The 27,153-nt window shown below is 44.0% G+C and overlaps 1 protein-coding gene across 1 annotated transcript in view; it reads left to right on the forward strand.

Annotated features, from left to right (window-relative positions):
• The window catches only part of GLA (galactosidase alpha), a 90,630-nt gene extending 63,960 nt beyond the window's left edge, over window positions 1-26,670 (forward strand). The window contains exons 5-7 of the mRNA XM_085607702.1: window positions 237-398; window positions 2,527-2,724; window positions 24,141-26,670. Coding sequence (XP_085463828.1) covers window positions 237-398; window positions 2,527-2,724; window positions 24,141-24,464 — 684 coding nt within the window. The 3' untranslated portion in view covers window positions 24,465-26,670. The remainder of the gene's footprint in view (window positions 1-236; window positions 399-2,526; window positions 2,725-24,140) is intronic.
• Window positions 26,671-27,153: the final 483 nt, after the last annotated feature.

Genomic DNA, 27,153 nt, shown 5'->3' on the forward strand with positions numbered 1-27,153 from the left:
CTAGTCCATGTAAGAGTTTTTTTTTTTTCTTTAGACCTAATGCATATCTCAGTTTATTTCACTTACATCATATCCAAATGAATTGCACCGCAGCACAGTTGCATATATCGAAGCTGCCACTGTAACAGCAAGGCTGTTGACCTGCTTTTTGAAGTGCATGTTCGGGATTGTTTTACTTGTTCCCCTTTTTGTGGACCAGCATACATGTTGAAGTTTACTTTTGCATTTCATTACAGCCCAATTACACAGAGATCCGAAAGTATTGTAATCACTGGAGGAACACTAATGATATCTCTGACTCCTGGGACAGCGTCAAGGGCATTGTGGACTGGTCAGCAGGGCACCAGGATATAATTGTAGAGGCGGCGGGACCAGGAGGCTGGAATGATCCTGATATGGTATGAAAAAGCACTATTCTAAGAGGTTGAAATTATTTTCTACATTATTGGTCTGTTAAACTTGAAAATCGGTGAGTGTTGATGGTATTCGTTAGAGTAAATGCTACATCAGCAAGCATTTTCCTCATTAACCCGATTTTCTTGTGGCTTTTCTTAGCATTAGAGGGAGTACTCTAGGTTGTCCGTTTTGGACCCAGCCATGAGCAAATCAGTATTGACCCTGCTCCCCATGGGAACAGCCCGAACTGCCAGGCCCTCTCTGTACCGGAAAAGCTTTGTGTTGCTATAGTCATCAAAAGTGGGAAGAGTGTGCCCAGCTGGGGGTTCCATGCTCGCTAGGCCACTGGGTTCAAGGCCGCATGGCTAATGCGGAGTGATACCCTGAAACCGGTCCAAGGATGATTTTTTTTCCAGTCCAGGGAGGACCTGGTCTGGCAGTTCGGGCTGGACTGTTCCCATGGGAAGCGGGGTCAAGACCGATTTGCATATGGCTGGGTGTAAACTGGGGTGGCATGGTAAGCAAATAAACAATGGAGTTAACCCAGATCTGTGACTGGAGGTGAAAATCTGACAATCAGCATTCTGTCCATCTTTGTGTTGCTTTCATCTAGAACTACCACATCTCAAAGTCTAGCACAAATCTGAAACCCTTACCTGGAAAACTCTCAACATGAAGCTGGGACCCTGCAAGTTCTGTATATTCCTATATTGAGCTGGGCATTTCTCCATAGGATTACATTGACCCTGGAAATGAAAAATCTAGCACCCAGTGCTTAGATATTGGAACTTCTTTGGTCCTAGCTCACTCCAAGAAATTACTACCATGTGGTTTCCCTTGTGTTCTGCTTGGAATTCTCATTTAATTATAAACCTGCATAATGCACATTATTCCATAATCTAGCACTGACTAGACACTGCAGCTATAAGTGTTTAACTTCAATACAAAATCACACTAACACATCTTTATCATTATCAGTTGGTTGTTGTCAACTGAGACTAACCTGACAGCTAAGCCGTGTCCTTTAAGGAAGGTAAGGTTGGCAGCCTTGGCCATGTTCAGGTCTGTCGGAGGCAGTTTGTCACAGCACTTCTGGTAATGTCTGGGGCAGAACCAGTGGTGCAAGAAGAAATTCTACTCTTTTAGTGACTTGAATTGCTAACCACTAGCTCTCCTAACTTGTATACCACTTGTGGGATTGTTGATGCAGAACAGTTTGTATTTAAGGATTTGTTATGACTTCATCATTGAAGTCCTTTTCCCAATCTTTAGTCACAGCAATTTTTCTAAACGCATCGACTGGCATGTGCCAGTCCAGTCATGTTGATTCTTTTACAGAAATCAATAGAATAAGGTTAGCAACGCCTCCCCATTATATTCTTGTGGGGGAAACAAATCACATAGAGGTGCTAACTCAATTTGGTATTTTGCTGTTGAAAAGCATGATTGTGCACTATGCTCATGCATGTTTGGTAACTCGGACGGTAATGCCTGAACACTGAACTGACATTGCGTGGTTGAGTTTTGCTAAATGCAGTACCCTACAGCCCCTTAATATTTTTTTATTGTAGTGGAACTTGTGGCAATGTCAGTTTTTAGGTTTTCTAAACTTCTCAAATTGGCCCAATTAAACTGTGCCTATGCCCTTGAGTACTTTCTGCTAGTTTGATTTACCTCTTGGTGCACCAGACGTCACCATTTTTGAAGATGGTTTCCTTATTGGATTGTTTTCTAGAGGATTTTTAAAACTATTGTAACATTTTTATGAACATGTTTTTGACAGATCTGAGGAATATCTTTATTATTCGGTATGGCTTTCAACGGATATGATTCAATCAAGACTTCTATTTAACTTAAAAGTATGTGTGTTTAGTGTGCACATACATGCAGCCACAATTTTTACTGGTGTTCTTCAGATTCTCTACATGCAGAGTAACCTCTGAAACCAAATCCAACTATTACGTTTTTTAGATCGTCAAATGGTTTTACTCAAAACATTTCGGATCTGTGCATTGCTGATTAATAAAGCAAATACTCTTGACACTGCTGATTGACTTATCTTCAAATGCCAGAAATTTGAAGTCTTATCTACCTTTTTTTTTTTTTTTTTTTCTCATTTACTGGTCTTAGCTGGTGATTGGAAACTTTGGATTGAGCTGGGATCAGCAGATAACCCACATGGCCCTTTGGGCCATCATGGCGGCACCGCTACTCATGTCGAATGACCTCCGGATGATAGACCCTAGGTCTAAGGCACTGCTGCAGAACAAAGATGTAATCGCCATCAATCAGGATCCAATGGGTGTTCAGGGGAGGCGATTGTTTAAGGTAATCTGTTTTATTGATTTTCTGTTCTGTTGAATTACTTAACCAGTAAAGGATTTTAAATTGCTTCATAATTTTTTTTATTTTTTAACTACTATATTTGCATCTGGTGTTTCCGTATGAATCTTGTAAATTGGCATGCTAATTGTAAGTCTCCTACTTTTTTGCTGAAATTGCTCCTTATGTAGCTAATCACTACAGTTGTCCAAATGGCAAAATGGTTTATTATAATTGAGTTGGAGCATGATGCTACCCTGACTAGAATCTCCAGTGAGTAGCCTGCTGTTAAACATTGAATACGTAGCCATGTTAAAGTGCTGGTGAACACTGTAACTTGAGCAACCATCCTGTTATCTAAGGCCTTTTATGACAGCAGGCTAAACTGACAGAGGGTGTGCTATCAACAATTACTGAGTGATGTGAAAGATTGATCGGTGTCGAACGGTGTCGAACGGTGTGAACATCCTACCCTGCATCAAAGGATTTCCTAGAGAGGAGGTGGGGATTAGGAGTTGGATGAGGGGGTCCAGTGCCCGTGCTCCTTGGTTTATGTCCCAAACAGAAATTCAGACTACTGTTCCTGAAGAGGAGATATTGACCGGTTATGCAGGACTCTGGCATATGCACGGTGGAAGTCAGCAGGACCGTTTCATGTTGCCTTCACTCATCGCAAAGGATGTCCTGCTTCATCATAGGGCTATTGCTGCTCGTTGGGCCAGCGCTGAAATGCCCAAAGGGTCACTTTGGCGGAGATCTTTTATTAGTATGCCGTATGAGGAATGCAAGGTAGTCTACGTGGGGTGGTATCATATGTGATGTGGGTTAAAACTGGTCAGGGAGGCCACCTACTTTTTAATAACAACCTCCCTGTCAGATTAAAAACCCTTATAGGTAAATGCTACCAATAGGGTCATAGTGCCCTTTTAGTCTGAGGTGAGTTCCCTCTTTAGGGTCCAACTCTAGTTAGTCCACCTGTTTCGTGCCCCTAGTGGTCAGGAGGATCTGAGGCGCTTCGTCAAGACCGGAATAGTGAATGAATCTTCCTAACCCACAAATGTGTCAAAACTGGTGCCCTTTTGAGTGGTACCTACTTTTCTGACGTCTTTCCTGTCGGGAGAGAAAGTAGACCGAATTATCATGTTCAGGCATAAGAGCGTCTGATTGACCAGGATGTCCATTATTGTGGACCAAAATTTTTGGTGCTGGAGTGGCTTCCAGACACGTAGAGACATGTACAAGAGACACACACCCACACACACCCCAATCTATGAGAATAGCTCGCATTGAAATTTTCTTTCAGCGAAGTTCCCAGCCTAAAGAATTAGAGGCTGGTACCCCTGTACAACAAAATTGCAGCAGATCACAATATATGGCATGACGTATGAGAAGAGAATTTCATTGTGTAAGTGGCACAAGATTTCATTTTACAATGCATTTTTCATTAAATGGATGCCTAAAATGCAGTTCAGAAGCCAGACTTGTTTGTTCTTTATAGTCTCCCTGCAGACGCCTTTGGCAGTTGGTGTAGGAAAGTACCCCTGTTTGACATGGTAACCCTCACTTTTTTGCCAGGTATCTCATGCAATTTTGACAGCAGTGCACTTGGTTCCTGCTAGCCAGGTCCCAAATGCAAGATCTTTCCCTAAAACTGTACAATTTTTTACCATTTGCCAATACCATTGGCATCCACCTGTAAGCCACTAGTAAATGGTACCTAGGGACTCCCGCGCTTCGTTGTTAATTAGCCCCCGGGTGGGCCAAGTCTTGGGGCAATGTCAAGATTGTAATGGGGGGGCTCAAAAGGGGCCCCCCAACCCCGGGGACCACCACCTCCCTGGGGCTCTATTTAAATTGAGGGGTCCGACGGGCCCCCCAGGGGCTTTGCAGATGTTGGGAGGGGGGGGGCCGCGTGGCCCCCATTCTAGAGCCTGTGATTGCCCTGGGGACCATCACCCCCCAGTGTCCCGGGGTGCCCACCCCTGGGACACTGCTGTTTGCTATGGCAGGGTGGGTAGCAGCGACACGGAAAACCGGACTCTGCTCTTTCGGTTCCTGCGGACTGTAGAGGAGAAGCTCCTCTACTCCAAGGGAGATGGCTGGCAATTTACAATGGGCTGGCGTTATTCTGGGGTTTTTGGAAGCTGGCCACCTGCAGAATGAGTCGCTGGTCAAGATTGTCTAAAGTTCTAAAAGCTGTGTTCACATCAGGTAGCCCACCTTAGGAGTGGTACTAGCCTGAGAGGGTAACAATCCTCATGAGCAGCTAATTTTTCAACCTTTCCTAGTCCCAAATGGGGCTGAGTGGCATTTACCCTGCCTGAGGAAGCTTTCGGATGCTTATCAAAGGCAGTGTAGGCCTTATGAAGCCCACTACCTTAAAATGGTGATCACTTAGCTGGCTCCTTTGAGGTGATAACACTTCTGGCCGGAGCAGGTATTCCAATGCCTCTCACCTGCAGGGGGAGTAACCTGTCTTGGGTGGCAGGCCAGTCTACACCAGTCTGCCAGCACACTAGTAGTCTGTAGGTTTTCTGGGTGTATGGATTATTAACTCAATTACTGGAATCTGTGTGGGTTTATTAATGCGAGCGGTTTGATCCCAACCTGCTCCGTTTTCAGTGTAGCCATCATGCTGGGGAACTTGTACACTGGTGATGACAACTCAGTTATTCTTCCTGGTTCTCTTGTTCTCTGATTTAACGATTAAATTGAATTTGTCACTGGTGGCCAAGTGCACCTTTAGAAGTTTCAACTTTAATTGCCCAAGGTTTCCAGGGTCTTGTTAACTGATGGCTTATCCTGCATACAGCGTTCTGCACTCCTGGTGAGATGTGCGAAAGACTCCCAGGAAAGGACAACATCTGGGCCAGCATGGTTGAGAGGCGTTACCTTCCTCCTGCAGAAATCCACACTGGTGTTAGCCCAAAGGCTAGGAGAAGCTGCCTTTGAAGGGCAAATGAGTAACTTAGGAAAAGGGCACTCTATTTAGGCAGACAGGCTGGTGCTGGGGACAAGAAGCCAGTTGTCAAACTGGTTTTTCAAGGGCCTTGGTAGCCGCACCTCTCTGGGTGGGCCAAGGATCACGGAATGAGAAGGGGGTCTTGCCATGTTGGTAGTGGGGAAAAATGGTGCATCAGTCATATGTCACACTTCCCAGGATGTGGTCTTCAGGAGGGAGTGACCTAGTAGCCAATTTGCGATGAACCACATCCTACCCTGAGGGCACTTTCTGAAGATCAATAGGGCACCTTGGGAACCCAGAACTCTGATCTCGACCAAGTATAAAAATACATTCTATTTTTATAGATTGGTGTCTGATTTCTTGATTTTTAAATGCTTAACACTTGTTGTTCTGTATACAACTTGCTGCTCCGTGCCATAGCTACCCTGGATTGAGCTGAGCGTTTTACAGACTAAACCTACTGGACCTAAAAGGCTTGGTTTGAGCATTACACACTGAGGTCTCCTACCTACACCATATTATAAAACCCATTTCTTCACAATGCCCCTCGCGCGCACACATTTACTAGTGATTCAGGATTTGGAAACAAATCTTTGGACTTGTAAAAGGGCTCTTACAAAAAGAACCCCTTTTGTGAATGCAAACCCTGGGTTTTGTGAATTGTAATTGCAGTGGGACTTTTTACAACGGGTCTTTTTTTTTTTTTTTTTTTTTTTTTTTTTTTTTGTGTTCAATGAAACCACTAGGAGCCTGTGTTAGTTGAGCTAGACATACTAAATTCACTTGTTTCATTAATATTCATGACCGTATGGTGCAAATTGCAGAGTTGAACTGAGATGCCCTTCCTCACAAGCTGGGGAAGGCTTGTTATGTAAACCTACATATTACTTTCAGGAAACAGACCTGCTTTTCAAAGGCATGCAAACTATTTTTGTTGGTGCTTGTTTTACGAAAGGCAAGACCTGTTGGTTTTGCCAATGCCGGTTTTCTTTAGTAATGATCATTTACACTAAATCTCAGATACATGGCAGCACAGACCGAAATCTCAAACCTTTTATTTTACTGTGCTGCCCTTTCCATGCCACCAAATGTAAATTGCAACTTTTGGAAGTATTTTTTTTGTGCGAATGCATAAGAATTTTCCTACAGATATCAACTTTAATTACCAATGCTACCGCCATCATCCATGATGTGTAGCAGCCTGCATATCCTCAAGTAAGGTTTGATTGTTTGGACCCTCTGCCAAGAGAATCGTATGACAAAAGGAGTAACTTGTATTTTAGGACCTCAATACTATTGCATTACAACCATAAAAAAAAACTAATAAATAGCAGTATCAACACAGGAGTTACTAGGACCGCATTCTAACGAACACTAGAACTTCAAACGTTGGCAGTAGGTCTGTCTAGATTGCTTTTGCAATGCTATTCGTATTGCCAATACTTGCTTGCATAACACTGTCAAGATGAAAGGAGTAAAAAAATTCAAAATGGAAATGATAAACACCTTTTGGGTATCCCAACTGTACATGGAATTAAATATATTTGTTATAAATGGCAAGGTTTTGTTTTTCAAATACTTTTCACTCCAACTCTGAACACTAATTTAGAAATAAGGTAGTGTCCGAACTTGAAGGAAAACGCTTTCTGAGGCCCAGTTAATATTCCACTGGAGTCCGAACTGAAGAAAATGCTCCAGCCATGTGGTTCTCTACAGTAGCTCAGGGTGCTGATTTATGGGCCTCCAGAAGAGACCTTTCCCCTTCAGTCCTAAGTAAACCTTCATCCTCCAACACCAACTGAGGTAGTGAAGCATCCCACCGCTACCCCAGTAACAACAATCTGTGTGCCAAGGTCTGCTTTCATGCAATGTGTAATACAGGAGATGATACAAAAGTAAGCCTTAAAGTCTGCTGTCTCGTTATAATGGCAAACCTATACCTGTTACTGTGCATTTACATACCGGACAACTTGAAGCACCATCTGTGTGGGGGGCGGGGCCTTGAATGATGGGATCTAGTGCTGAGAAGTACCTAGGAGGTACGTTCGAACCCCAACCCACTCTTCCACAAAGCCCCCTCCTCCCAGAAAAAGGCGAGCTGAGGCTGGTGCCACTTTCCTGTGGTGTTTTCAAACCCTTAATGGAGGTCGGCAGTTCAAAGCCTCACAAGCTAACTAGAAAACCACGATTTACAGTAGTCAGCTAGTTTTCCCTGCCACTGTGTATCTGCTCCTCACTGTGAATGTGAGCCGATAGTGTCATACTGTTGCACCATGTGAGTTAACACAAGGAGATGATGGGCGAAGGGCTGAAACATTTTGGACACACCACCCCCAAGTCTTCCCTGGACCAGAAACGAGCATCCTGGGACTGGTTTCGGGGTAACACACCTCCTCAACCAGGCTAGCTTGAATCCAGTGGCAAGCTGGCACGTATGCATCTACAGACAAGCTAGGAGGGGTCTGGAGCAATACTGGCTGCACAGGGTGGATATTTGAGGGGAATAGGCACACATGGGAGAAAGTAAGAGAATGCACGCAAGAGATTAGCTCAAATTAGGGATCTTGGGGGTCAAAATGACTCGTGGTCTGAGCCAATATCTGGGTCCTCTGGTTAAGTGACCTATATGGTGACTGGTGGTAGAAGTGTGACTTGGTGTAGTCTGGTTGATGATTGGAGGCATGCACGTCTTCATGATGGGGTGAATCTAGAGTAAAAGGCCCTCTTCAAAAAGGGGGCTTTACTCTCTTGGAGGGTGCTAACCTCTGGCTCCTGCTGTAGGAGTGTGAGCTAGAATCTTTCCTAAGCTTGGGTAGATGCAGAACTTGTGTGGTCTTACAACTGACACGTCTAGAAACTCAGACCATGGCTGTATTGCTCGTCGTCTGGAGTAGTGTAGCATTATGGAGCTGGCTTCACACAGACTTTGAAGCCAATGCGGTAGGGTTGGTTCCTTACCGTCATGAAGGTCTCAATCTCAAGGTTGGGGCGAGTATTGTAATCGAGCCTTCTCCTGAGTAGAGATGGACTCTTGGCACAAGTGTGATTAAGGCCAATGCCAAAGGTAGGCTGTCAGACTGCCATTTGTTCCCAGTCTCGGTGCTCAATGACAAGCTTCCACAGCAGCAGTAGTCTGCCTCTGTGCATGACTATAGGTCAAACCCCAGAGCATTGATCTCCATGTTTATGCAAGAAATGGGTGTCCTCTCTCACCTTTGACCTGGATGCAGGGTGGGTTTTGTTTTTGGGGGGGGGGGGGGGGGGGGGGGGGCACAGATTAGTAGTCTCCCTGAAGTTCTTTTGTAGAATACCGAGGAGCCTCCTTAGGCTGAACTTCCCTGTCCCCTCTAGGTCCTCTATTCTGAAGATCAGCGTAGACTTTGTAGGTTCATATGTTGCATTTTATAATTAAAGCTCCCAGTTTCCGTATTAAAAAAAGACCTCTTTTTCAGTTTGTATTTATTTGTAACTAGCCTATAAAAACAGACGTTTTTGAGAGATTCTAAATGCAGTTAGCCCTGATGGCCATTAGCTATACTAATTGACAGGCAATGAAAATACACTTTTTTATGTTATTTGTCTTTAAATGAAGCATGAATAGCTGTAGATGTGCAATCCCACTCCTTGTTGAAACCTGTTGGGAATTCAAGTCGAGTGTACATTTATCAGTTAAATGTATGCATACATCCTAGTTTCAGGGTCATTTTTCCCACAAAACTCATAATACATATGGATAAACAGAAAAAAAAAATCAGCAAAACAAAGTCAGTATAACAGAAATTTAAAACAAAAAATATAGAGCTGGGAGCCCTATTCATAATTCATGTAGCACCTCTTCTGTAGCAGAAAGTCTAATTTCAGAAACCTTGGCAGGCTGAACAGTTCGATTCTGCCATGGTCACGAGTGAATCGGACTGCTAACTCTGGTCTAACATGAACTTGGAATTGCACTTGGGAGCAAAAAGTGCAAGGATGTGTCCTCATTACCACTTACATCTGTATCCAATGCTAGATGATGGTGTGCAGTGTGTGATCTACATCAGCACATGCTACAAACGAAAAGCTTCCCAGACTTGCAAGTAGGTAGGCTTGCTAACCTACTGGAGGAAGAGAACCAACCAAGCAGAGGCTTCACTCCGGAGTAGATGTTCTTTCGTATACTGGCTGGTTTGCAACCTCACTGGTGTTCAAACAATCTCAATCTCCCGAACTGCATGTCATGGGATACAGTGCTTGGACTTCTGTTTAGGCCACAGCAGAAAGCCAGAGCTTTCCAAACCAGCATTTACAATGCAACGGTCTCGGCATTGTTAAAGTTAGAGCTATTGGCATTGCTCATGATATTATTTTTGTCTGTTTTGTTTTTAAAACATTTAAAGAAATGGCATTGTTAATTTACTATGTCAATAGCTTAATCACTCTCAAATTAGTATGGACACTCCCTTGAACTAAGCTGACCAGGCGTTTTCCAAGCCAAATGATGAGGATTGTAATCGTCCCAGCCAGTTTCCAGTCGGCGAATAATCTTGAATATTTGTGCTCCTCCCCCCCCCCCCCCCCCCCCCCCCCCCGCTTCCAGGAGCCCAAAGTCACACGTGCATTGCGTGATTATGTCCAGGCCCTGTGAGGTTACGGCTGCTTACTGTAGCCCCCCCCCCCCCCCCCCCCCCCCCAATATATTCTGTTTTTGTCCTCTGGGGCAGGACACCCCCCACGGCTGGTCCAGCAGTACATTTGCACCCCCGAAAAGACCAATTACCATCGCCCCCCCAGCCAAACATTTAAGGAGCATAAAGCGCTAAACCTGGCTCAATCCACTGCCACTTGTTGTTCCGACCCGGTGTCTGCACTAATTTACGGCTGAGATTCACACAGTGTCAATGTTGTTTCTGGTGTAACCGAGAATCCAGACCGATTCTAGGGCTAGTAGCACACAATGTGTCTGCGCTTTATATTGCCGAGGCTCACACAATGTGTCAGTGCTTTTTCTGGTCTAAACGAGAATCAGACATAGTGCTGTGTCCTCACCGATTCTAGATCGAGTAGCACAACATGCATCAGGGCTAATATGAGCAGGGATCACAAAACGAGTGGGTGCTGTTTCCTGATGAATTAGGAATCGGACCAGGTATCAGGACTGATTCTGGGGCGATTATCACCCGATATGTCAGTGCTCAATATGTTACAACGTCAGAGTTGATTGTAAAGTAATGGAAAAAATCAGATAAGCGGTCAGCGCTGATTTTAGAACACCCAAAAACGCCGCCCCTACAGGTTAGTAAAAATAACATAATTGAGGTACAGTGGGCCTCACACAGTACACTCCAAAGCCCGGTGCAACTGCGCCTGTTGCACCAATGATAGCTAGGCCCTATTACGTTTTTTGTGTGAATTCCTGCTTCTCGCAGTGTGCCAGGCAACATTCCTCTGCTAGCTCTGCATTCTAGTTATTGTAAACATTCATTTCGCCACAAAAAAAAAAAAAATGTGCAGACTGAAGAGATGGGGTCCAAAAAATCTCAAAAGTAATGAGCGAGGGAACTGGAGGCCGGGGATTGAATAGTAAAGTTTCAGATCACAACCGTACCAAAGGGCAATCAAGTTAGCTTTTAGAGGCCCGAGCTTCCGACCATGGTTTTCTTGAAACCAGGCCTTACTTGAAAACAGATGACTAGACTCTCCACAGCTACCCCGGCGTGACGCGCCTCCGTGTACTCCCGCGTGACCGGGGCTGGCAGCATACGAGAGGGCGTGAGTCCACAGGAGACCAGCCCGCCTACACACATCCTGACTCCCTCCCACGGCCCCTGCCGGACACACAGGAGATGCTGCAAGCCATGGGTGGGTGGCGTAACACACGCCGAAGTACAGCGTGGCAAGCTGCAGCCACGGGAATTCTTGTTCTACATAAAATGAAATAAATTGCGAGTGCTACGTGAGCACGCAGGGGAAATGTTTTGATCCTCCAACATCGCAGCCTTTCAAAGCAGTCGATAAGTAGAGTCACTTTTCCGTCATGTCGTTTAATGTTAAAAGCATGACACTGGGAAGAAGCAGGCGTGGCTTAGTGAAACTGGACTTTTTCTCTCTGGAGGTCATCGCCTCTAAACGGCAGGTGGGTCTGGGGATGAGTGCGTTACAAGCAGTCGCTTATGTGACTGGGCACACGGGCTGTTTCACACGCACCAGCATGCCAGAACATCTCTCCACAGACCAGCCCCACTTCTTCCTGTGAACTTTCCTCCACATTAGTCACATGATCTAGGTATGCATTTCCCTGCATGTTCCTGTAGGCCACATGTAATCCCTTTCCTAATTAATTAAAACCTTGTTATACACATTTGCAGTTTAAACAAGAACCGATAGAATCGCCTCACATCCTGCAGCAGACATATCTTGTCGGCTCCTGGGACATTTAAAGGGCCAGCACGGCCTGGCACAGTTCACCCCTTCTTGAATCCGTGCTCAAATGAGCATTCCTGCCCCTGATCTCACGGCAACTAAAGAGAAAACCCCCGGGGACCGAAGGCCACTCTGCCACTCAAGCATGCTGCTGCCTCCTGGGGCTGCTGGCGTTACAAGCTTATTGTATTTGCATAAAACACAAAGCTTCCCTCTGTGCTGGTTCTGCGGCCTCTGGCAAACACAGCCTGCAGAAAACCACATGCCAGCAAGGAATCAAACTGGTATGGCCCTGTCCTGCGCTCTCCTCTAGAGGGGATTCACAACGCAGCGCATCTTTCCATAAACCGCAACTGTTATCCCACGTTTGTTACTTAAAAAAAAAAAAATTACATTAAAAAAAAAATGCTTGACCATGACAAACTACTGGGTCTCTCCCAAAGACCCCTCGAATGTGGAGTCCCTTCCCCTCCCCCTGAAACACAGCATCGTTTTCGGATTCTGGGGCGTGTTAAACACGCCCAGAGAAAATCGAAAAAACACGCCCCCGAATCCGAAAAGGACGGGGCTTGTTCATTGGCACCAACTGCTTCCCCACACAAGTAATTAGCTTCTAATTAGGGAAAGCTGATTTAGAAAATTCAAGCATGACAATTATCTTTTTATTTACAAAGTGGAAAATAGCTCGTGCTCTGCGATGAAATATGTCACTATCTTTTTTCACGGTTCTCGAAGTGTGCGAAATAGTGACTATAATAATGTGCGCATTCTCGCCTTCAAAAATAATTACATAGCTCTCTCCTTGACGGCACCTCACAGGAACAACGCAGCGTACCTACCAAAGAAGTACATTACGACCAGACACGGGAGCAGACAGCAGAGTGAGAGGACGCCAGGAACACCACCGCCGTTCTCCGAGGCGAAGCTGAAATGCCTCGGAGAAAGGCAGCGGCGGTTTCGGATTCGGGGGAGTGTTTTTCTTTTCTCTCCTCTTGCCATTGGCTGGAGGAGATAATGAGAAGAAGCAAAAAACACGCCCCCCGAATCCGAAAAGGACGGGGCCTGTTCGGAGAGACAAACCTCTTCTCCAATGGCTGGCCAGCATTCAAGAGGCCAGCCAATGGAGAAGAGGGGCGGGTTCAAGCCCCTCTTCTCCAAGTCATTAAATCTCGCGAGCGAGACTGCGCAAGCGCAGCCTTCGCTAGCCGAGACCTAAAAAGGGGAGGAGGGGTGAAAATACATATTTAGGTTAACACTTTCTTCTACTTCCAGCTTTTCTAGCAGCCATCTAGTTTTTCCAGATTTTGAGTACAATAAGTAAATCAACTAAAGAATTTCAAATTTGTCTGAACACAATTGTTGACTGCAGAATGCTGCGTTTACTGAAATAGGAACCAGCAACAACAAAACACTAGTTGGGAATAAAGTGGTTTTATTTAGGGAGGGGGAAAACAAATGCTGAACGAAAGGTACAGTGTTTTATGGAGAGGACCTGGAGTTCGTACAAGATGGCATGCCCAATATGCACAAAGCCAGCTCAGATAGGGAAACCAGCTATTGGAACTGGAAAGCCTTTTACTGAAAGACAATAGACTAAATCCCCAAAGCAATACAGGGGACAAAATCCTGTGCTTTGGCTATCAAATTGCTGTCCACGTCAGCCACACTTAGTTTTCTGTGTGGAGGACAATCCGCTACTGGGAGGGTTAGGATTAGGAATTACAAGGGCCTGCCAGAGACCGGTGCAAAATAAGACCAGTTGGGGGGGAAAAGCTACTAACTCCAATGCTCTTGTAACCAGGGAACAAATTACAGCAGTGAGGCCTTTAGGTCTCACCTACAGACGGTGTTTAGCTGTCTGCTGTTGATAGACCTCTTGTGCAACTTACCAATAACTTACAGTAGGCTCTGTGGTAGGTCACTGCCTACTGTTTGTTGGCTTTCTTGTCATGGATTTGCTTACTAATTATTCAATGACATTCCTTCCAGTTGCTATATGAAACCAATAATAATAAATGCACAGATGCTGGAAATGCCACGAGCGCACTCCATGTGCCTCCTGCAAAGTCTGGGTTCCACGAGCGCACTCAAGGTGAAACCTGCTAAGTCTGTGTTTCAGCCTCAGCCGAGGTGAGTGAATGCTGCAGCACCAATGCAGTTTTCTGGGTACCAGTATTCTAGGTACCAGCAACATTGCCCTGTCTCTCCAGAAAGGGCGAAGGAGTGCCTCACTAGTAGTGGATTCCGGAGCAAGGGTTGAAAGGAAAGCGGATCTGGAAACAGCACCTCCAAGCAATGTCTTACAACCCAGCCTCACCCCTCCTTCCTGCAATCACACACTCAGGGTGGAGGCAGGAGAATCTGGTTATTTCCTACCCAGTGGGAGCAAAACCTGTTCAAAGTACAGCCAGGATACTGCTTGAAATTTCACACCACCAAATATTTCACCTTGCCATCCAACTAAGTCAGGATCATTAACGAATGTTGCAAGAGTAAGTCTAGCACTTCTCTGCAAAGGTGTGCTATTAAGCAACTAAGTCCCCACCCAAAAACCTGCATCTACTAATGGATGGGGCCAAGAGTTTACTTCAGTCTTGCAGCCTATCCTTCTTCTTGAGCCATCAAAGTGCTACATTCGATCTGCAGAAAATCATTCCACTGCTCTGTGCGAAGACACATCTGACCCTAGGTCTCAAGGACTCCTACTTTCACACCCCCATTCATCTGGCACATTACTATTTCAGACAACACTACCAGTTCAAAGTTCAACATTTTGGGGTTAAAATCGCTCCAATGATTTGTACTAAACTTTTTGCGGTGGGTGCAGCATATCTGTGCTACTGTTTAATTCATATCTTTCCATGTCTGGACAATTGGCTTGTGAAAAGCAACAGCCTTCAGCAATGCCTAGCACACAACCACACCGTGTCACTACTGCACAAGCTAAAGTTTACTGTGAACACTAAAGTTTCACCTCTGCCCTCCGCAGACGCAGCCCTTATTAGGGGCAGTCCTAAACTCTGAAACAGGCAAATCCTATCCCAACCAAGAGTGCTGGCTTCTCAGTACCTGCTTCCATTTTATTTCATACATTATGCCCTATAACTATGACCAAGTGTGGAAAGTGCCCCTTTTTGCATGGTTGCCCCCACTTTTTGCCTAATGTTGATGCTCTGAGTGTGCCCTGGGTTCCTGCCAACAAGGTGTCCAGGGCTTAGAGGCCCTGTACCCTGACACACACTGCCATTGCAGGCTGTGTATTTTGGTTCAAAACAAAGTGAAGATTCAACATGGCACACATCCCTGTGTGCTATGCCTGCAACCTACTGCTACAGCATAGGTAAGCTACCCCTCGATCACTGAGGGTACAGGTGCAAGACCCCTGTACCCCTACAGTGTCCAAGTCCATTCTTGGACACCAAGTGCAGTAAAGCCATAAAGAGTATATGGTATGGGAGTTTGTCATTTGGAACTCCACGGCACCATAATGGCTTGACTGAAAACTGGGTCGTTTGATAGCAAACGTCTCAGCACATTAAACCCACTCTGATGCCAGTGTGGGATTTAATGAAAAATACACTCCGAGGAAATCTTAGATATGCCCCTGAAAAATGACCTGACTAGTGTCCTGGCTGAGTGGCTGCTCACCAGCTGCCGCCACCAGACCTGTTTCTGGACTCCTGGGTCAAGAGCATGCTGTTCTTTGGGTCCTAAAACAAAGCACATTTGGGTCGAGGTGCCCAGCTTCCTCCCCCAAGAAGTGCAGGGTCCACAAAGGGGAAGCTTCAAAGGCTTGTTGCCTTTGTAAGCTGACCCAGCCCTTTGCTCTTCCCAGCAACTGGCCAACACCGGTTCTGACCCCCACTTTGGGTGGGAGAATCGGTGGGAAAACCAAGATCGGAGAAGAGGGGTGCCCACCTTTGCCAACCCTTTCATAGAAGTCGCACAGCACTGGCATCAACATGGGACGTCAATGTAGCCCTCCGTGTATGGGGCCTACTTTAGAACCATTATATTTCTGTGAAATGCAATACATGTCCAGGAAGATTTTTTTTTTTTTTTTTTTTTTTTTTTTTGTGTGTGTGCTAATCACTTCTCTGTGCAGGGTTAGTGAACTGCGGACGTTAACAATGGAGGAACCTCTCATCCAGGTTCACAAAGATCTGGTCGTCCTCAGGACAAATCCTTTCTACCTGCCAAAGGTAGTCTTGCCATTCCATGTTAAACGATTGACTCGCCAATTGTTTCTTAACTCTGAGACCGTTGCCAAAAGAGCATCGCGCATTAAGAGGCCTAATGTACTACATTGATGGAAGTGTATTCATTATCAAGAGCAGTGTTTTGTTGCATTCACCATACGCCATTGTGGAAATCCATTTCAAATTCTACTATTGCAATATAGATAGTCCAATGTATCCCCAAGTTTTTTTTAATTTGCTTTAAATGAAGTGAATTCTAGGTTCTGTGCCCAAGAACATTCTACTAGAAAGAAGGGAGATATCATGGCCTTCCTATGTAACAAACCATTAGCAGTCCACATTACTGAGTGGACACTAATTTTGGGCCCGAAGCACAAGTCGGGCAACAAATACTTGTGAATTTATTTCAAATATCTACTTTGTTTTCTCAATAGCCATGGCAGAGGTGTTGCGTAGCGGCTAGGGCGGTTGACTATGGAGCCGAGGGCTCACAGTTGGATCCCCAGCACCACAGTAGATCAGTACCATGTGACTGAGCAATATCTCACTTAACCTCCCAGACTGCCCCAGCGCCTTGAAACCCTAAGGGGTGAGATGTTCTTACTTTACAAATATGGATTTTATTTTCTGTTGATTTACAAAATTGTTGTCTCTTGTTTCAAGAGTGGAAGAAGGTCTAGAGGGTGGCTGTACTACTGTGTGGCGTTTGTGTCTGGGTCAATATGTACTTCTTGAGCTCAGTCAGAGGTGGAAGAGTATCTGCACCGGTCTCGATTGTTGGCACGATATTTCTGTGTATTGTACTGAGCTAATATCTACTGACATACTTGCACCATTGCCGTGCTGTAGAAGGCCCTATGCAAAAGTTGACCAGCCAACTTTCTGTTATTTGTATGTTAAAGTGGTACAAACATGATCCACCTTTTGGCCAGGCAGTGTTAGCTTGTTAAATTACAATTATGAAGTAATCTCACAATGTCAAATTACGTCGCGTAATTTGCCTTTTCTTGCTGCATAATTTGGTCCTTCCATGCTGCATAACTTTAATGGCCCTTGTTAAAAAAAAAAAATGTAATTACTTGTTGAGGGGTTCACATTCAGTGCAAGATGCAGTTACCTTTTCAGTGCATTTCCTTGGACTAAAATCACCTGTCCCTACAGAACTCCTTAGTTTATTGCATATGCAGGGAGATTCCATGCCTGCATATTTCAAACGGGGCTACTAAATTTAAGTCAGCCTATGTGAAATTTCATTGTTTACAGCAGGTAATGTGACATTTTCAGGTCTCACGTGTGACACTGACACCTTGGGGAAACCTTTCTTTGACTTGAGCAGATGACTTTTATACACGCGTAGCAGGAATCTTCCCTGAAACAATGCAGGTAAGTTACCCACAAAGGGTCCTTGAACGTGCGTCGGGTGGTATTTTACCCAGCAATACAAATTGACTTCATTTGGACTGCTCACAATATCATGACTCCCCTTTCAGCAATCATTCTCTTGCAGCAGCCGGTCACTGTCATCACCTACCCAAAAAAAACATATGCTTGTTCCCCTTCCTTGCAGCCCCTTAGACACTTCCTTGGTATTACAGACTGCCTAGTTCTACACAAGGAAAGTATTTTATTTTGGAAACTAAAATAACAAATACTGCTGCACATTCCTGTTGTGGAACCTAGCCGTATACAAACGCAAATTTAACTTTGTAGAAGCAATGAAGCAAAAGGCTTTCATGCTCCATATTTGTACAAGAAATTATCGGTTTAGACCTTACGCAGTGACCTCGCGTTTTTCCATTTCAGGTATCAGTTAATGCATTGCATTCTGGTACTTCTAGTCCTGTCTAAGTGGAAAATAGGAGTCTAATTTAAAAAAAAAAAAGAAATACATGTGACAAGAGGTTGAGATCTCTGCTTCAGAATCTTGCAACTTAGTGTGGTTTTTCAAATTGATTTCATTTAACTTTTTTAATGTAAAACAGAGGCTTTACTTTTATTTTTTTAAATACATGAAGCAATTGTAAATATTTCTGTAAAGCTGGTCACTTCCGTTTTACAATGCTGTGCTTTTATTGGTGCGTATATATTTGTCAATTATTTTGGAACTATATAATGAATATTGCTTAACTTTGCCTGCCAGTTTATTCAAAGTATGCCCAAGGGAAATGAGAACTGTTTCCATCAGCTCTTTTTAATGACAACATTGTGAAATCACCTGAAATGACTAATATTTACTTTCTTGGCCGTATGTTCTTCCCGCCGCCCCAACCCCCCCTTATCAGTACATACTTTAGACCGAAAAACAAAACACTTTAGAATGTGTTCTACAGCTGTGCTAAACTTTACATGAATTAATATGCATTGCCTATATAATTATTTACATAACAATCATGTGTAGGACTTTGCATAATCTTAATGTGAAGAGCGGGCTGGCATTTTTCTCTGGGAGGTGGCAACCCTACCTTCACTCCAGTAAGTTCTGTCCTGCCTCTTAACTCAAACTGAGGTCTCTAACCTAAATTAGGAGAGCTACTTGTAATCTGTAAAAATCGTCCCAAACTACTAATTATTTGTATTGCTATAGTGATTACATCAGAAAAGATAGCTAGAGGCCGCCCTATGTAAAACTGACTACAGTGATCACCTCCGAATCGGGCAGGGTAGCCAGCAGTAATGTAAAAAAAGAAAAGGCTTTAGCAATTTGAAATGCCATTACATGGGTAATGCATAACAGCTAAGTTTGGTACCAGGGGTATTTTAAGGTCCTAATATTAGTGCTAATCCTCCCTAACGCCTCATGATATATTGCTCAAATATGGCTGGACCCAATAGCTAGTTTTAGGCAGCTGAAGAGCTCCTTGTTTGAGCAGCCTGCTCTAAAACGTGCAGTGAGTGCTCTGTGGAGGACTGTTTCCCTTCTCTCTCCCCCCCCCCCCCCCCCCCCCCTTCCCCAAAGGTGCCTGGCAGGGTCGAGCTGAAAAACAAATGTTTGTTTCTTTTCAGTCCGGGGCCGGTGCCGTCTGCTGAAGCCTGCAGCACACTGCACCTGCTTTAGAGATTCAGACTGCACAGACAAGCTAAGGACCCCCTCTTCCACCAGACGCTGCAGAGGTGTTACTAACGCCCCTGTTCTGAGGTGTCGTTGTCCTGGAGCAGTGTGGGTCTACTGAAGTTGCCATCTTGTGGTGTATGGAATATTACAACTTTTATTTTCAGAGTCCACTCTAAATTAATTTGCAACAAACCAGCTGTAGACTAGCAGTTACAGGCAAGCAAGTTTCCTTCATTACCTCTCGCAGCTCAACCTGAAGGGAAAGGAAGGATGAGACTTGTTACTGAGACCGTGTATTCAAAGGTTTTCAGCATAATTATGCAGTGCCCTATTCTAGTAGGATTACTAGCCCATCTAAATCATTTAGATTTGATTTTTTTAAAAATAAAATCCACTGCATACACAAAGGGGTACAGAGCAAATCACTAGTTTTAATGGGGCAGAGTCTTTAATTTCCACAATTTTGAACAGTGGCGGCTGGTAACATCTGAAAGAAGTGAGGCGTAAAATGAGTGGTGGAGTGCACCGCGGCGAGTGCAGCGAGCGAGCCTGAAAAACATAAGGGGGTTTCGGGGAGCCCCCCCAACCCAGAATTTCGAAAGAGTGGGCACATGGTGTATTTCCAAGCCAATTTCCAATGTTCCTCTTCATCTGGGGGTAAAAAAGTTATACATGTGGCAAAGGTAAATGAAATTCATAATTATTTACTGCCTGAAAGCCAGCCCAAGAGTATAAACCAAGCTACCCATATCCCAGACCTTGCTTCACAAGTCCCTGTACAAACCATCTCACAAAGTTCCTGCTCCAACACCCTGTGGACTGTTTTGTAAGCGTTTTCTAGATTCATTTATTTAAAGGGTTATTATTTTTTTTGTGTTTTATTCGTGCACATGCACTACAGGACTGAATATCTTGTTTGAAAATTCATGTTTTTTTTCTTGTTATAATGCATGCAATATCTATTTCATTTGAAGTATCGCACTCCCACCTCGCATATGGAGCCCTCATTGATATAGATTTACAACATTGCTATCATTTCTCTTTAGCAGGCCAGTACATAGTCTCATCACTCCCCTGCCTTTCCACCTCATTCCCATCTTACACGTACACAAACATGGACCGTAGAGCAGGATAGTACAGTATCTGAGGAAGAGAGGCACTGACAAAGCGACAATGAGGCATGGACACAGACCAGGGTGCTTGGACGCTCAATGAGGCGTGAACTTGGACAGGGACCAATATGCATGGATACATAGACCGGGAAACACAGAACCTGAAAAGTTGACGATGACTTAGATGAGTGACTGTCTACTTATGGTAAAAGCCCGCCTTTCATTCAGAAATCCTACTTTGTTGCATGCTAGGTAAGTGGCCTGCTTCACCACATGCATGTCACCCTTCACATGGTTCTTCAATTAAACAAATACGCCTTGCCCCTCAATCATTCATTGATGGGTGCGTGGGACAGGGCCTACCTCCAGAAACATTTCGATCTACTCGACTTGTTATTGTAGTTCCTATTTCCCCAATAGGCTCTGCACATTGGAATAATATACCCTATAGATTTGGCAAAGGACTGAGTGTCAGTATGCCCCTATCCAGTATATTAAACTTAATTACTTTGTGCCAGCTAACTCAGAGGCCACTAGAAACTCCTTGTAAACAAGGAGGGAGTCGTTTCTGGCAACCGCATAAACATGACAACTTTGTTTCCCTTTAGAATCGGAATACTTGCAGAATCGTGGAAACCACAGATAACCGTTTCACTCAGCTAATCGTGCATGCTTAGTTTCTTAAGAGTTACAGAGAGGCATTTCAGTAAACGGATTTATTGAACAGTCTTGTTTTTCGTCTACGATATGAGCTGTTACAATCCTAAGACAGTATGTGAGATATATTATGTACAGCATAAGCAGTAGAAATAAATACTCCGCTAGCATTATCTTTTAGCTTTGACACAGATATTCATATACATAAGTTAAAAATGTGAGTACTCATAAGATGCTTCTCTAACTAGTTCTACCCCAGTGTAGTACCAGGTAAGAAGTAGGTGATGTATTCCATAGTCTGGTATGCTATAGTCTGGCATGCCAAGAGTCCCTCTAGGTTCTAGTCAACGCCATATCTTGAGAATGAGAGAGGTGGGTATCTCTTTCCGGGTCTCGAACTCTTAACACCCCACGAAGGGAGTCAGAACACTGGAAGCTGGATTCTCTGCGAGCAGGAATGACCGCGTCTCTTGTCTGTCAGGCTGGGGCACGGGCTCTTCTAAAGTCGAAGTCTCTTCCTTTGCTTTGGCAAGGGAAGGTATATTTATACCTGGTAGGTGCCTTGGAATGTTAGCATTGAGTAATGTCGGGCAGAGGAAGATGTCACGAATGAACCCTTAAGGAATAGTGGTTCATGCATAATAAATGAGTTCTTGGAGAAATCAATCCTGTGCTAGGGGAACTCCCAAGAGCTTAAGGGTCTGGTTTCAAAGAACTCGTGACGTTTGGGTGGACGGATGTAGGTGACCATACCTGTATTTGGGTAGCATGGCTAATAGCTAAATGAGGACTGGAATCTTATGCCTATATAAGGGCAATGCAAATTGTGCCTATATAAGGACATGTTTCAGGAAAACCTAAGGACGGACACCTAAAGCGGAATACAACATGGTTTCTGAAGCTAGGCCCTGCTGGCATGCAGTGAATATGCTTCTCAGAGGAAGTGCATGGCCGGACCTAGCTCTGCTTCAGAAACATTTTTGAGTGTCCCTGCACCAGTGTGTGTTCCCACTATATAAACATTAAAACTCTTTGAAGTGCAGAGTCACTCTGCACTTCAAAGCGTGTTAATATTTATATAGCGGGAACGCGCCCCAAACCAAAGCTGTTAAGAGCTGCGGCGCCGCAGTGGCGTATGGCTTACATGAGTGTCTGGTCTTCGCAAAGTCCATGATCAAACTAGTAGACAGTATGCACAATCTCAAATACATTTTAAATCACAATAAAATTAAAATCTTAATCTTCCCAGCCTTGCCTAACGAAAAATACTTTGTTATGCACGACCGGGAAGATTAGGATTTTCATTTTATTAACGGATTTGCCCAGAATCACAGGATATTGAGGCGACTATGCTGATACTCGAACTTGAATCACCTGAAGGGAACCAGGTTAGTCTTGGCATCGATGGCTCAACATTTTATCGTGCAACATAGTGGGCAGCAGGGTTTATGGCCCATGAAGCCTGCTGCAAACTACATTGCACAATTAAATGTTGAGCAATCTGAATCATGGCCATAATGCTGGCGAGAGCACAGCTGAGGCTGACTTTGGAGGGGCCGGGGTGTGTGGGCAGCATGTGCACTGCAGTGCAGTAGTCATGGCCGTAATGGCCAGAGCAGAGCTGCCCACTTGGCAGGCACCAAGTCTGCAGCTCTTATCTGGCCATGATGATTGCAGTGCACACACATCTACATGCAAAAAAAAATTAAATAAACAGTATTCACTCCGTACTCACTCAGAGTAGGTCGGAGCCGAGTCAGACATCTATCTGACATTCACATTGATTGCCCAGCTGCGTGCAGGCTGCCAAGAAGTACAGTGACGCACACTACACTAGGTAGAGTACGCGAGGCCTCAGGCATGCCGGGGCAACGAGGTCGCATCAGGTGAAGCTCTCCTGAGTGCTCACAACTCTCTTCTCAACTGCCTCCCGTTTGTGCGATTAGCAATGGCGTGCAAGCAAGAAGAGGGAGGAGGAGATGGAGGCAGCAAATGACAAATCACTGCACAGCTTTACAATAAAGCCCTGCAGTGATTGGTGAATATGATCCCCATGCTCCGACTGTAGCTCAGCCTAGTCACAGGCTCAGCGTTCTCTTCCTAGAGACAGACTGAAGCAGCCAATCCAAGCGCTGCTAAAGCAGCGCTTGGATTGGCCTGAGCAGGTTAACTTGCTGCTCATTTGGAGTTTAGGGGGCTGCGGATTCCATCCCCCCGGCTCCTTCAATTTACATGCAGAAACTTTTAGATTGGGCATGTCGGGCTGGCCAGGGAAAGGCACCCGGCCAACCCGACATGCGCATTTCTGCCTGCTCCCTAGCTCCGGCTAATCCCAGAGCTGTCAGACTCCCCGAATCCTTCTTTCATAACTCTATGGGTAGTTCATCACATGCTACTTATTGCACCAGATGTATACTGCTAGGATGCCCAGCATGTGACTACATGAATCAATTGCATGATATTTTACCATAAAACATGTTCTTCATTAAAATGCGCTCTTCTACCATAGGCAGTCAGGTGCAGAGTGGAACTGGTGCATCCAACTAGGCCACACACACTTAATGATTCTGCAAGAACTTCTGTTTTATCTTTTCTTTCCTGTTAAGCCGAAACCTCCAAGCTGGCTGCACTCTTCAGGCTGAAGGTACAGACTCGTTGTTTCTTATAGGTGGTGTTCAAGTAACCTTGTAATCATCGGCTGAACTCTACTCTGTCGCCTTTTGGCAGTGGACAGAACCGAATTCCTAAACCTGCTGAGGTTCCGCCACTCCATTTACTCTGAGGAATGTGTTTTTGTCATTCAAATAATGAATACATACTCTACTTTGCAGTCCTCCGACAGAGCTACACACTGTGGATAGCTGGATAAGGAAAAGATAAATGTTCCAGTTCATTTTGTTTAGTGTCTCAGCCCTCTGTCTTGCTAGGACCCAATTTTTCCCTTTACAGAAACTGACCTAAATGCTTATCTTGGTTGAGGTTTGTGACTAAATGTAGTTTTTCGTGTATCTGACATATTTCTCCTTTGTTTGCAGGTGGACAACTTTGAATTGTGGGAGCGACCTTTAACAAATGCATCATTTGCTGTTGCTATTTTCAACAGACTTGAAATTGGTGGGCCCAGAGTTTTCAAGCTTCCATTATATCTCATTGGTGATGGGACAGAATGCCAAAAAGGTTGCGTCGTTGCCCAGATCCTGCCATACAGATTGGACTTCGGATTGCAGGGATCAAACCATGCTTTAGAAATCAAAGTAAATCCAACAAGTACCGTGTTACTGAAAGTAACTGTGCATATGGAGCATTACCTAAAGCTTACCTTTGTGCATGAGCACAAGCAGGGAAATGATATTTTATGAGTACTAGACGAAAAAAAAATTGTGTTGCCAGGACCTAAAGCTGTGGATAAATGTGCAACTCTGAACTCCTGTTTGGGTAACATCTGCATTGATTAGGAAGTTCTCCAGCTGAAGCAATTCTGTTTGGAGTTATTCTCTAGAGCTAGTGTTCCTGCTACTCCCTTGTAATTTAATCACACTGGGCGAAGCAGGATTACAACTTTCAAAAGGGCCTTATGTTTGTGGTAGGAACACTGCTGTTATAAAGGAATACAGTAGCATGTGGTGTTGAGGCACCTTGTTTACTAAGATCTATGACCCAGCAGAGAAGCTATCTTTAAATCCTTAAAACAGACTTTTATTTGTTATCTACAAACAGATTGTACGGTCCAGAAGTTGTGGCGCATCCTCAATGAAACATCGCTTACTCACAGACCAAGTAGTCCCTAGCTGAAATATCAGACCGTTATAAATGCCTTGTCTTCATGCACTGCTATTTAAATGGGGAATATGCTAGATGTGTTCAATCAGGTGGTTGTCTTTTGGTGGCTGCAGTGACCGCAAAATAAGATGCTGAAAAACAATCATTGCTAATCTTTGTGTTGGGTGATTAAGAGGTTCCATTTCATGCTTTCTTATATTTCATGTAATAGACTTCATAATACTTTGAAACGTTTCGCATCGCTAATACTCAGTTTTGAAAATGCACTAACATTTAACTTGTTAAAAGTAGTAATTGATGTTAAAAGTGAGTACGTTTTGTAGCGCCCCTTTCAGTTTATATAAATATTTTCAATGATTTATTTTTTTTGTAAAAAATGGGACTTCATGAAGTGCTGCTATAATGGGACTCGTCGGCCCTCTTTTTTTTTCTGCCATCACTTTCATAGAAGTATGTTTGAAATTTAACTGGCTGCAAATGGCAACGTGCGTTTACTAGATGGCTCTTTAATTCGAATGATTTCAATCAAGTGAAATGTAACGGGCAAACTTATGTCTGTAATAGATTTAATCTAGAGCTATGATGTCTGCTTAAACTTATCCTGCAACTGTCTACCAGGACTCTGGTGATAGAATTATTTATGTAGATCATTGCCCTCTCTACAGTGATGTGCTTGGCCTCTAACCACTAAGACAAGTTAGTTGGGAGCCGGTTAACGCAGAGAGGTTTACATTTCTTTCTAAGCTTTTTAGCTCAGGAAGGAAATGCTTTTCAAACACTCGTGCCTTGCACTTCAGCAGGCTTCTTGCACCATTTTACACGTGAGAGAATGTTCTTTGAAGAAGGTGCATCCGATGAAATGAACAGAAACCTGTGAATCCTCCACCCCACACAGCACAACTTTAATTATTAAATATGTAGGGAATGCAATGAAAATACATTAGTGCTGTATGAACACAACATGTATGCACTTTCTCCTACTTTCTGATGTTTGAAGAGAAACAAGATGATTGTAAACAATTTTCTTGCTCATACGTTTTCTTCTCAATACAATCGAATTGCTTTACTCATTTGTCTCTTCCATTTAGTAATTTCTCCATTGTAGAACCGGTTGTAACATATTGCCCTGATAGTACATTTAAAAATTCATTATATTCTCTATGAATAACCGATGTAATCTCCTTCCGCTTATCTACAAGTTGCTGTCTTAAACTTCTTAGTAAGGCTGGTACAAATTATCCCTTTGAATATTTAGGTGAATGATTGACTTACATTGGAAACCTCGTCATTCTAAATTTTTTTAGAAAAAAGGCTTCTTGCCATTTTGCTTCCTCGCCTTTACACTTATAACTAAATTAGAAAATGGCTCCATTGGATAGAACCTCCATTTAGATAAACACCAAAATAACACTCAGGAAAAACATGTTCTGCTGCTGACCAGTCAATTTTCTAGAACTGACCTAATCCATGTATCCCGCAAAGGCCCTTTAAAGGCTATAGGGGTCAAAACAAAGTATCTACTGCTCCATAACAAGTTTAATATATTGCTTGAAAAAGCTTATAATAAAATGTCTGTGCTAAGGTAGTGGTGGTATTTTATTTTCTTATTTTTTTGTTTTCTGCAAAGTGCACTTAAAACTTTACGGCTGAAGGGAACACGACTTCTGATGCAATCTTGATGATGATGAAACTGTACACTTTTTGAAAAATGATTGTTATGGACTGAAATTGATTTTGTATATAAAGTGCTGGATTTTCATTGAAACAATTAAATGCTCACAAAGATCATGCTTCAATGTCATTTTTTTTCTCCGTTATTTTTTGCAAAACAGTTTAATGTAAATTGGAGCTTCAGGTGAAGGGTCAGTGGTTTTCCTAGAAGCAAGAACTATACAGCTTTTTGGTTTGATAGAGGAGAGGGGGGGGGCCGGGAGAGATGGGGAGAATGTGGAGCGAGGGAGATAGTGATTATGCTACTTACCAGTATGCATCTGTTCTTAGCATGTAGGGCTGCTGACATTTATGTGTGCATAGATCGCCACCTAGTGTTGGGTCCGGATGATTGCACATTGTTGTCCTGGAAGAGTCTTCGAAGTATCACGAGATAGGTGGCTCCTCCCCTGGACTACAGTGCGCATGGGCATCCCCTCCATCCTTAGATTGTTTTTCGCCATTGTGGCATAGATGGAGTGTAATACGGTGAATGATGACCATGCTAACTAGAAATCACTGAATGCTACAGCTGCTACAGGCGCCGGGGAGGAGGGT

The sequence above is a fragment of the Triturus cristatus genome, chromosome 5_2 (genome assembly GCF_964204655.1).
Source record: "Triturus cristatus chromosome 5_2, aTriCri1.1, whole genome shotgun sequence".
Taxonomy (NCBI): Eukaryota; Metazoa; Chordata; class Amphibia; order Caudata; family Salamandridae; genus Triturus; species Triturus cristatus.